The 12,943-nt window shown below is 39.9% G+C and overlaps 1 protein-coding gene across 1 annotated transcript in view; it reads right to left on the reverse strand.

Moving 5' to 3' along the window:
- Positions 1–1,559: 1,559 nt before the first annotated feature.
- The window catches only part of Rsf1 (remodeling and spacing factor 1), a 125,490-nt gene continuing 114,106 nt past the window's right edge, over positions 1,560–12,943 (reverse strand). Inside the window, 2 exon segments of the mRNA XM_052714832.1 lie at positions 1,560–9,093; positions 12,723–12,911. Of these exon segments, the coding sequence (XP_052570792.1) occupies positions 8,525–9,093; positions 12,723–12,911 (758 nt within the window). The 3' untranslated portion in view covers positions 1,560–8,524.

A 12,943-nucleotide genomic window follows, 5' to 3' on the forward strand; every position in this document is an offset into this window, starting at 1 on the left:
CAGGCAGCTGCTTCCAGGTAAAGGACACACAGACAGGCAGCTGCTTCCAGGTAAAGGGCACACAGACAGGCAGCTGCTTCCAGGTAAAGGATACACAGACAGGCAGCTGCTTCCAGGTAAAGGACACACAGACAGAGAGCTGCTTCCAGGTAAAGGACACACAGACGACAGGCAGCTGCCGTCTTCTTGGAGACAGGCTAGAGAGGAAGATGGAAATTTAGGTCAGGTGGCTCGGAAACGGGCAAGAGTTACTGAAGAGGAAGGTGGCCCATACTGTGAACATGTACTGTAGGTTCTAGCTAACTTTTCCTACAGGATATGACTGTATGCACTAACGTGTACATAGGTCACATCCTCTTAGTGTTCTCTTTTTGATTGTCATGTAGACTTTTAATAATTGCAAAGAACTCATTCAGTCAAAATTACATAAGCATTTACCTTATCCAGAAGGGTCCTAACAGCTAACATGTAATTTCATTAAAATAGTTTTATTATAACTCCACGTCCACTAAATGACTGCCATTTAGTGAATTAAACCTTAGTTTTTAAAAGAAACCATGCTCTGATTTCTTAATCTAAGATAAAAGTTAACAGCTATGTTCTAGCCCCACGCTCAGCTAAGACTCCGTGAATTTAGGGCTGTGCTTTGGAGAGATTGCTCAGCAGTCAAGAGCACTAGCTGCTCTTCCAGAGGAACCAGGTTCAGTTCCAGGCACCTACATGATGGTTCACAACTGTTCAGTTTAGGGGATCTGATGCCCTCTTCTGACCTCCAAGGACACCATGCACGCAAATGGTTGACGGGGACATGCAGACAAGCCGTCCATACACATCAAATAAAAACAGATTTAAAAATATACTGAACTGTTAAGGCCGCCAGGGCACTATCACAACTTGGCTGAATTGTTTAAAAATCTCAAGTTGTAAATATAACTGATCATTTTCTTACTATCGTAAGCCACCATTCATTCCATTAAGTGAAATCCTGATTCACATTCTTTACATTCTTTACATCCTAAATGTTAACCCATTAGTTTAGCGTCAGAATTTCAAGTAGCGATGAATGCTGCTAGCTTGCCGGCTAAAACAAAACAAAACTTCAGTTTAGGTACTCTAAGAGAAGAAAAACGTAAGAATTTCGATGAGACTCACACTCTGTTTCTTTTGTGGTCCCTCAAACACACACACACACCACACCCCAGCCAGGAGAGGAACTGAAAACCTTTGCCCTATGCTGCTGACTTGTAGTATAGCTGTGCTCCCAGAGAGCTGTGCAGAACAAAACCCTGGGCTCTGTAATATGTGAGCTCCAGAGGCCAAGTAACATGACCAAGAATGGTGCTGCCATGTTTGTACAGACCGAGCTGATAACTAGCCTTAACTCGCTTGAGGAAGTTGATCTACTTGCAAATTTGCTTTCTAGATCATGAATAATGGTCTATTCCTGGGTGATACAGACCATCTTAACCCTTTATAAACCAGTTATTGAAAATTCTGACCTTCCTAGAATGCCACAAAATTTAACATAAACTAAGTTTTCAAACACAATGCTAAGTACATCAACTTATTTCAACTTTTTATTATGACAATTGACATATATTAAGTGAAAGAAATGACAAGTATTATAATAAAACATTTTGAAAAAAAGTTACAGTTAGGCCAATAGCTGTAAAATGGCTTAGGCCTGGCTTATTACACTGAGAATTCTGACCAGACTGTAATGAGACATTCAACATTTTGTTAACGAAAATATTGGCAACAGCCACGACACATTTGGGTTGTCACAAGGAATATTGTATTTAAACAACGATGCACTGCAGTTCTACCACTCCTGAAGCTTTGCGCTCTCAGGGCCTGCCATACTTTTCATACACAGACTCGACTTGTGTTATCAGAATCATGTTTCCAGTTTTCAGATTTTTGCATGTGATTCACACATGCAGTGCCACATTCTGTGACAGTGCACGACAGCCTCTCTGTGACTAACAGCATGGTCCTGAGACAGCAAGAGTTAGTCTGAGAGAATCTTGGAGCTTCTGTTTCACTCTCATCTAAAAACAGTATTTTGAGAACTATCCCAATATTTTTTATTTTATGCATAGGGAAAATAAAGTATTTCATTTAAGCACATCTGAAAATCCAAGACATGTTCTGAATGGATGCTTCCTGGAACTTAGTTACTACTTTATAAAATCAAAGTGAGATTCAAAAATAACACAATTTACAAACTCTTATCTGGAATTTGTACTCTTCACATTGAAATTCATGGTCCCTAAGCTTCTAAATGGGTGAAGACAGGAAAGGAAATAATTTCCCAAATTAGTTAACAGGTGAAGGTTACCTAGAAATTATGACACAATTAGATGAATTTAATTCCTTATAAGAAGTTATGCTATACAGGTAGTAAATTAGAATGGTAAAATTACCAGATAGCAAAAAGAAGTCCTGGCATTTTAAAAGGTATGCTGACAGCATGGTAAAATGTGCCATGCAGACTGCCAGCAGTTGTAAGAGATTGCAAATTACTTACCAAATAAGGAGGGAGTGAAAACTGAATGTGATGTCCCTCCCTGCCAAGTTTCAGCAAGTTATTTGTGTGGAGTTGGGTAAGTCTATGGAATAGTCAGACAATTCTAATTTTTCCTTCTTTTACACATAAAGAAACTAGCCCTGCCTCGTTCCCACCTCCATCTCAACATAGGACATCCCTTCTTAAAGTGCACATAGAACCCCATGAGAGTTTTAGGCAAGATACTATCCAGATACTATGGTCAAGAAGCTACTTTGATAAGAGAACAAAACACACCAACATCAACAATACTCTAGACAGGCACCACAAAGTCATGCACCGAAAGAATATGCTGCCGATTGCCAGATTTGGGATGTTGCAGCTGTACTGATCCCGATGATCCATTTACACTAATATAAACTGTGTGTGTGTGTGTGTGTGTGTGGCTGGGGGGTACACTCATGCAATGGTATGAAAGCTTTGGGAAAAGGTTTTCTCTAATCTCAAGGGCTGGCCGTACCGCAGTGCAATACTGATATGCACCACCTCGGCTAAAGGGCAACAGGACGAAGACGACCATGGCACAAGGTGTTGAAACAATTTGAGGTTTAATTACATAGTGCTCCTGTAGATGCTCTAGCATAAACACAACTGTGAAAATCTACACCCTATTTTAGGGTATCTTCCCACCTCCCATCCCTTAAAAGCTGTACAATTATAAAAAAATGTGACTCTCAAGCAAAATAAACTTTTTTTTCCTTTTTTTGCAACGTACAAAATAAGTTAAATGATTTAGAAGATCTTGAGCCATTAAGTTCCACAATGACTGTGTTCTGGCTGTCCATAAACATAACATGCAGGCTCCTGGCCTATGGCCAGGATGCAATAAATACAGATCAAACAAACCCCAAACACTTAAGTTAGACTCCTTCTGAAACTGATGAAAGTCAAGGAAATATATAGTTAAACAAGCTCATTCTTAACTTATATCATCCAGTGGCAAAAAGAACAAGGCAGGTTATTTAGTCCTTTGCACATTTTCTAGCTTGTACTAGTTTGGCAAAAAAAAAAAAAAAAAAAAAAAAAAAAGAAAAAAACCCACAAATATAGTTCCTTAATTTTTTTCCTTATTCAAAATGTCTAGAGCTTCGTAAATCCCTATTCATCTGGTGGTTTGTTATGTTCTTTCACATATTGTGTATAGGATAGACATATGTAAAATGTCAAGATAGAAACAACACCTCCAGGAACTGAAAAGACTATAGTAAGGGTACCAGAACAGTGTCTCCCAGAGCAGAGTGGTATAAATGTGAAATGGGGCAGGGAGTTGTGTACATGACCCAAAGAGTGGAAAACGTCAGGGGAACTAACTCTGTTCTAATCAACTTCTGAGAGGGTTTGTAAGAGTGACAGGTGGTGAGTGTACAATCTAAAGTGGTTCCATACTAAGTCTACCTTATTTTGGCTTATGATATGGGATGACTTACCCTCAGTTATGCAGCCAGTTACCTAGCAAACCTTGGCACTCAAAAAATGGTAAATCATTTAAGTTGGATTGAAATAGTTTGAAAATTAAGTGGAAGAATAACACAATAACCCAGTTTAAAAACTGGATGAAGCTGGCGGTGGTGGCACACGACATGCCTTTAACCCCAGCACTCAGGAGGCAGAGCCAGGTGTGGATCTCTGTGAGTTTGAGGCCAGCCTGGTCAACAGAGTGAGTTCCAGAACAGCCAGGGCTATGCAGAGGAAACCCTGTCTTGAAAAACCAAAAAATAAAAAATAAATAAAACAAAAAAATACAAACTGATGAAAGCAAAGGCCTTTTCTTTCAGGATCCAGATAGGAACGGTGAGGAAATAAACCAGCAGTTAGCTTGCCACTTCCAAGGCTGACATTGGGAATGGTGGATAAAATGGGAATGAATTTTATCTGAGAGTTCAATAATGGATCATATTAACACAGACAAGGACTATGTAGATTACAGCATACATGTGGTCTTGGCATTCTCTGCTTCTTAAGAGAACCAGAAATATATTTAGAGAATGTCAAACCAACAAGAAAAACTATTTTTTCTCTAAACTTTCTATAATTGAATCATATTCATAATTTTGTCACAACTATTTGCCTTATATTTTTATAAGTCAGTTCATGATGAATTCAGCATTCTAGTAGTTCTCCAGAACAGGTGTATACACACATTTCCTCTTAAGAAAAGTCTTTTTCTTTGAACACTTGTTCTAAAGCTGAGACACTACCCTGAACTAGAGACCTGCTCCGCTATGGCAGCTGGCAGTGGAGTCACAGCATTATCTGAGTGTTAAAAATTTGTTAGGTGCTTTTTATCTTCTGGTAGAACAATCAGTGAGTGACTAACACCTCCATCCATACCACTTAAAAATTACTAACACATTCACCATCATTTTAAATCTCAATTTAAACAAGTAAGTGTCCACATTTTTCTTAATATATGTACTTTGCTTAAATGTCTATTACTATATAGGATAGGTTCTATCAACTAGAAAGTGAAAAGTGAATAACATTCTTTTAAAAATCCTTTTCCCCACAATAATTAATTTCATTAGTATTCTGAAGTTCTTGGTTCTTTGGCAGATCACTTTTTAAAAAATAAGTTACCAGTAAACAAGAATTAATCCTTAATGAAACGCCTTTTTATCCTCTGAATCTGCAACCTTGACCAACTGGAAAAAGATGTCAAGGAAACCACCTCAATGTATTACGTGTATTGTTGAAAACACATCACTCTGCAGTAACATTCTACAGTAAACACTATCTCGTCATCGCACAGGTACAAGCAAACCAGTCTGAGTCCTTTTCCTACGTTATTTCAATTTTAAGCTCTTGAACTGTAAAAATATGGCTAGTTTTCAAAGTTTACTGAAATGGCAAACTAAACACTGTGAACACTACACTGTATCTTCGCATAATGCATATGCTGTAGACTGAGTCTGATACCGGGAGCCCTTTGATACAAGTTCAACACTTGTATTTCAAAGGTAGGAGGGGGTCACTGAAGTTAGAGAAAGTAGACATTCTATAGATCTATTGTAAATCTGAATCTATCATGGACTGAAGATAGTCCACCCCTACACGACTGTTTCCTTTCCATCCTCCAGTTCTTACTGGTTGTATCGGAGTTTTTTATACAGAACATTGACTTTGACAGCAGCAACAGAAACCTCATCGGGAGCATCTTCCAAGTGAGTTTTTCTGAGAGATAACAGACTCTGACGGACTGAATCCAAACACTAAACAGGGCAGGAGTTCTACCCAGCATGCATGAGGCCCTGGATTCTATCTCCAGGATGAACAGAAACAACAGAAAAGGCCAAGCAGCAGAACTCTCTGGATACTAAGAATTAGTATGGACTAGCTGCCTGGATTACTACTGATAGCCAGTTGGTTTAATGAGAATGTAAGGTTAGAAGGGAGACACTCAGTATCAAGTTGACACTCAAGTTTAGTAAGGATCAGGTAGCACGAAGTGGTTTTGAAACCCCTGTCACTGGGACATTTTGCTAAGTGGAATACTCAGTCTTTACTGTAAAAATTACCATGGGTTTTCCATAACAGAAGTGACTTCACATTCCGCATGCTGTTGCATTAGCTACCCATTTACTATTTCTAATCATCTGTATAAAGGATGAGTAGAATTGATAGGTGGATGCAAGAGCTGGTGTGTGCAGAGGTAGAGACAGGCACATGGGAGAGTTTCTACACCACAGTGGCTTTAACTGGCTGCAGGACTGAAACCTGAGACTGGGTGGCAGGAACCCGTTCACCATGCACTAGTAGGAATCCTTCTGCCTGTCTGTTCTAGACAGTTAAAAAGTTCACTTAGCTGATTTTCAAATAAAACAACAGCTAGAAAGGAAGTTTTACAAGTGAATGTGGCTCCTTTTTAGTCCTTTACTTGTGTGACTGTAAGCCCACCCTGTCCTTCCAGCACAATACTGTTTCAAGATAAGCCCACAGCTGGTTCTGGAGCAGCACCTGCTGCACCCTCGGTTTTGGTTTTGATTTTTTTAGGCTGCTTTCATTGTTTCATTGTTACACAAATACGAGTGCATCACTAGAAACAAAGCAAAAATATCATCGGTCAAATTCTACAGAACTAAAGCGAAACAGAAAACCAGTAACTGAAAAAAAATCAGCACTACACTTTAAAGGCCAGAAGGTAAGATTTAAGGGCAGTGTCTGTCGAGGAACAGAAATTAGGAGCATAAAGTTTCCAGAGAGGTCTTGAGGATGCAAGTCTAACGCCAACTTTTAATAATGAAAAGGAAGTAGTTTACTGTAGACTGACTACCACATATAATGCTTCATCTGAAAAGAAAAACGAAGTTCCTTGGGCCAGCAGCAGGTACGGCACATCTATTGCCGGCAACAGACAACAGTGGAACAGGAAACCCGAATCCCCGGGCAAAAGCACAGCCCGAAGCAGTGCTGAAGGCTTCAGAATGTGCCAGGCAAGAAGACTCCCAAATGCTATAGCTGTACAGGGTTAGGGCTGTGCCCGAAACTCCACAACGGTAACAGAAACCAAGATAAAGTTCCTAGTTTAGTGTCAGCTATGTTACACTGTTTAATTAGAAACCGCCTATTCTTGAAGCAAAGGGCGAATCCTTAAAGGGTTGAGATGTTTAAAATGGAAGTTAGGACTGTTAAGTATGTCAGCGGTTCTCACTCAGTTCTGTTGGTTGTGTAACTATTAATGGATTTCAATAGAAGTATATAATGGCCAAAGGCCAGAACTACATTCAAACCCTGCTAATGTATCCAGGGAGATAGAAAATTCCAACACACACACACACACACACACACACACACACACACACACACACACACACACACACACACACACACGATTAAACTCAAAACTAAAAACCTCCCAAAGGAACTGCTTTGTCTGTAGACTTCAATTTGAAGTAGATACTAAGGGCAAGAACAGACCAGTTAAAATTCACCTGAAAATTCCTTCTCAGTCTTCCAATGTGCTAAACACCATTGTCAACTCAGCATCTCCACGTTATATTTAGATGGATTATATTCATAATGACATATCAGACAGCTAACACCATATGGCCAGAAGAGTTAACATTCCTGGCAAAGTTTATAGTGTACCTGCATTTTAGGAAAGCCCACATTCACTTCACTAATTCCTCACTGGACACAGTGTAATAGAGGCCATCATATTACCACAGCATAAAAGCTACTTAAGACTTCCTTCTAGCACAATCTGGTTTTCAAAGCTTCATTAATACAATTTACTATACAAATGCTTTTCAGATGATTTTGTGTTTTTGCTTTTTTTAAAACAAGAAACTCTGCTATAACAGAAACTTAGGTTAAAGTGATTTTATGATGGTACTTCCATGGTCTCTTCTTTATTTAAAGTGTGGTAATGGTAACTCCAATAGTAAACAAATTGATTTCACGAAGGCTATTACTAAGTGACGTATGTATGATGTTGTATCTACAATTCTCAAACTGCAACAGTACAGACTTGAACTTTTGAACAGTTTGTTAATCATCATCTATGCCATGAATGTTTAAATATAATATATATTTAATATGAAAAGCTAAAGCCCAAGTGCTTTCTTTCTCCCACCCTAAATTATGTTTTGGGCCCTCACAGATTTGGAATGCATTCATATCTACCCTATTCACAAAGTCAGGAGAGCTCAGGAAATATAAAGTCAAAAATATACAAATCTTTGTTGTTATTATAATAAGATTTTTTTTCCCATGAATGAAATTACCAAGGACCATGAACTTGGAAAAAGAAAATCAAAAGGAATTTACAGCAATTATTAATCTTCAAAGTTCAAAACTGGTCACTTCACAGAAAGACTTTGGGATTCGTTGAAATTTTTCTTCTAAAAAGTCGTTCTGTAGTGGAGTTTTCTAGGAAAAATTAAACAGCTTTTACTAACTGGCCCGCTGGTGTGAGAGCTACCGTGGAATAAATTAGCACAAAAATGGAAAGAAGTCTTATAACTGTTCACTGTTACAGACATAATCAACAAGGTCAGTCACTCGCAGAAGCTCATCTTCATCCTCTTCCGGCGCCCCCACCTCCTGACCCCCACTTGTCCCATTCGGGGCTAGGCTTGCACTGGCCGTGCCGCTGTCCTTGGGGGTCTGGGACTTTTCAGATGGCTTGCCCATCAAGTTCTCAATGGCTTTGCCAGGGCTCTGTCCATTGGTGGAAGGCAAGTCCACTAAGCTGTAGTCCAATGGGCTCCCTACTTTGCCCACGTTTTCAAAGTCCTCTTCCTCATCACTCTCTATCCGATAGGGCTTCTTGCTGCTCTCCTGCTCTGAGGGCAGGACCCTGGGCTGGCTGTCAGGAGCAGGCTGTTCTGCATCTCCTCGAGCATTGTCACAGCTCTCCTCATCCGTCTCAATACGGTGTAGCCGCTTGCGGGATGGTTTGCCTTCCTCTTCATCATCCTCATCGGCTTCTGAATATTCATCTGTGCTTCGGCCCCGTTTTCGAACAGACCTCTTTGATTCTTTTGTTAGCTCTTCATCTTCAGAGTTCTTGGACATATAGCTCTCTAGAATAAACAGATATTTAAGCTGTTGGCACAGTCAACAATAAGCACATTCAAGTACTCCTTTTCCACATCCACCCCATGCTCTGCTCTTAGGAAAATATGGCTCTGTAATAAATAGACTGGTAGACATCTAACTACCACCACCACCTGTAACAATGCTCAATAAGATCTACTGTGTATTTTACTCCTGATTTTAGGAAAAAGCAGATTTCCTAGGGGAGTGGAAGAAGAGGGTCTGATGGTCCTTGAATTAAGTGAAGGTAAACTGGCCACAAATTGAGAAACTCCTTCTCTTTATTCCTAAAATTGAGGAGTCATATAAACATATTAATAAGGAAAGATTAAAACTACAGGAATGCAGCTGCATGGTGGTGGCGCATACTTTAATCCCAGCACTAGGGAAGCAAAGGCAGGCGGATCTCTGTATGTCTGAGGCCAGCCTGGTCTACATAGCAAGTTCCAGGACAGGCTCCAAAGTTACACAGAGAAACCCTGTGTCAAAAAACAAAACAAAACAAACAAACAAAAACCTTCAGGAATGCATGGTGGTATAGACCGGTAATCCTCATACTTGGCAAATATAGGAAGATCATAAGTTCAAGGCCAGCCTGCGTTATATGAAATCATTCTCAAACCACCAAAAACCAAAAGCAAATTACTGGGCATCACTCTGTACACCATAGCAAACATTTGAGGATAAATATTAAACTCCTCTGGTAGACTGTGAATGTCTTAGTGTGGTCTGTGCTTGCTTTGTGAGTCACCTCACCCAGTCTTGTGGCTACACATAACTGATGAGGCTCTTATTTTAGGCAATCACTAAATTACAATTACAGATTAGTCAAACTGCCTCTTCAACATGTATGTTTGAATATCTAAAAGGCATCTTAAGTCTAATGTAAACAAAACAGCTCCCAAAGGCCTTTCGGTTCTTAAAGCTGTTTAGTTCTTGATTTCTTTTGGTCTACTATCAAAACTTATCCTTGGAAAGCTGGAGCAGTGGCCCAGCAGTTAAGCGCACTTGCTGCTCTTGCTCTTGATGAGGACCTAGGTTCAGTTCCCAGCACTGACAACCACATGTAATTCCAGGGATCTGAGATTTCTTTTGGTGTCCACAGGCATTAGGAAATAAAACACACACACACACACACACACACACACACACACCCCAAATAAATAAAAGTAAATCTTAAAAAACAAAGCTATCCTTACTTTGATAACTTTTGACTCTTCCAGCTATGGACCTACTTCCACCCAGCATCATCTCATCCCTGGACTACTGCTCTCCAAGCTACTGCCTTGTTCTCCCTCTTCAATTTATTGATAATATGGGTACTCTAGCAAATTAGAATACACTGCACTGCTCAAAATCTAAGTATTTCCCATCTCACACAGAATAAATCCACAATCCACACAATGGCCTATCCACTTAATACAATAGACACTAGTCATGTGGTTATTTTAAATTAATTAAAATTAAACAAAAATGAGTTCCATGCTCAAGCCAGCGACATTTCAAGTGTTTTACAGCCACATGGGGTTAATGCTTACTGAATTAGCCAGCATGGATACAGAATATCCCCATCATTGCAAAAATCCAGTTAGACAGCTACGCTCTTTATCTGAGATTACCAATTGTTTTTCTGGGGGGTGGGGGTTCAGGTGAGACCTCCATGTTCTATCAGAACTATTCATTTTTTTTAAAATAAGGCAGCTATAGACAATATGTAAATAAACAGATATGACCATCTTCTAATAAAATCTGATCTGTAAAAAATGTTTATTTATAGAACCATGTGTACTGTAGCTTGCTGACTTCTCTCTTATTCTTGTTCTAACAACCCTGAACTTCTTCTGTTCCCTGAATGTGCTGGGTACAGTTAGCTTAGGGGGTGTGTGTGTGTGTGTGTGTGTGTGTGTGTGTGTGTGTGTGTGTGTGTGTATGGTGCTGGAACCAAAAACTAGGGTCTCATACATGCTGAGCAAGTATTCTACCACTAAGTCCTAAATTTGTCCCCTAAATATTGTCTTTCTCAATGAGGAAATCTGAAATTCTATTCTTCTAAACCCTCTTCTTCTAATATCTTATATTCTAATATTTATTTTATTATCTTTCCACCTACCTCAAAAGTTACATGAGGGCTATTTTGTTCTGTCCAATTCCTAGAACTTATACCAGGGCCTAGTTCAAAAATATTCATATTTAATGGCTGGATTAATGAATTTAGTTTTATTTTTATGACGTGAATATGCTCAAGACTAAAGCCAACTCCTTTAGACTCCTACATCCACATATTTTTTTCCTGCTCTCCTACTCTCAAACTCTATTTCATGTCTAATTTGTAAAAACAATATTCAAAACAGATCACAAACAATGATAGATTAAATGCTTTAAAAAGGTGGGAGGTAAGAGTCAAGGTCATTTAAAATGAATTTAGAAAGAGGTCTGGGTTAACAAATGAAGTGGAAATCACAAATTCCTATTAAAAACATTTTTTTTTTCCCCCAAGACAGGGTTTCTCTGTGAAACAGTCCTGGCTGTCCTGGAACTTACTCTGTAGCTCAGGCTGGCCTCGAACTCACAGAGATCCGCCTGCCTCTGCCTCTGGAGTGCTGGGATTAAAGGTGTGCGCCACCAAGGCCAGGCCCCCATGACAATTTTGAAAAGATTTCTCTTTTTTGTATGTATATATGTGTGTCTGTGTGAGTGTAAGGCACGTGTGCTGGTATTTACAGTCCTGAGAAGCTTCCCTGAAGCTGGAGGGAGAGGCCTGATGTGGATGTTAGGAACTAACTTGAGTCCTCTGGATGAACAGTAAGTTCTCTAAACCACCGAGCCACCTCTCCAGCCCCACAAATGAATATTTTATAGCTTCTCCTACACTTCTGGTAAAGCACAGCTCTAGCTATAACCGAAAACAGACCCCAGCTGAGACTGACAGTGAAAGAGGGAAGGACCACAGACACGGTGGTCTGAAAGTGCTCAGCTCCTCAGGGCAGGAGAGGTGACTTCAGAATAAACAACAACAAACAGGGGCAGAGTGACTCACAAAGCCAGGCAGAAGACCTTAATATAATGGAACCCTTCAAAATTAGCATCTGGGGGCTGGAGAGATGGCTCAGCGGTTAAGAGCACCAGCTGCTCTTCCAGGGGTTCTGAGTTTAATTCCCAGCCACCACATGGTGGCTCACAACCAAACATCTATAGTGGGATCTGATGACCTCTTCTGTCATGTAGGCATACATGAAAACAGAGCACTCATATATACATGAATAAATAAGAGTGACTTAAAAATTAGCATCCTGTCAAGAGTGGTTTAAATTATAATTAATAAATGGGAGAAAAGTACTAAGATTCATCCCAATGATGCTAGTGATTATATGAATTAAAAAAAAAAAAAATCAGCCAGGCAGTGGTGGAGCACGCCTTTAATCCCAACACTCGGGAGGCAGAGGCAAGTGGATCTCTGGAGTTCAGGGCCAGTCTGGTCTACAGAGTGAGTTCAGAGAAACCCTGTCTCCAATAACAACAACAAAAAAACCAAGCACATCATCACAAGCCCGAATGTTCTTTCGATGCAACGTCCATTTTTCCTGCCCTCCTCCCACACACAGGAGGCGGCATTTACCTTCACTCTCTGAGCTGGAGAGTCTGCGCTTGTGAACTCGTCGGATTTCTTTACCACGTCGTATGCTTTTCTGGGAACCATCACTTTCTGAATCTTCTTTGTAGTTAATTTGTCTTTTCTGGTTCCTCCTTGATCGCCTTCGCCGGGTTTCTACAAAATCATCACTGAAGTCTTCACTAAAGTCACTTTCTGTTTAGAAAAAAGAAAGGAGGGGAACAAGG

Source organism: Peromyscus californicus, unplaced genomic scaffold (genome assembly GCF_007827085.1).
Source record: "Peromyscus californicus insignis strain IS unplaced genomic scaffold, ASM782708v3 Scaffold_4__1_contigs__length_199733344, whole genome shotgun sequence".
Lineage (NCBI taxonomy): Eukaryota > Metazoa > Chordata > Mammalia > Rodentia > Cricetidae > Peromyscus > Peromyscus californicus.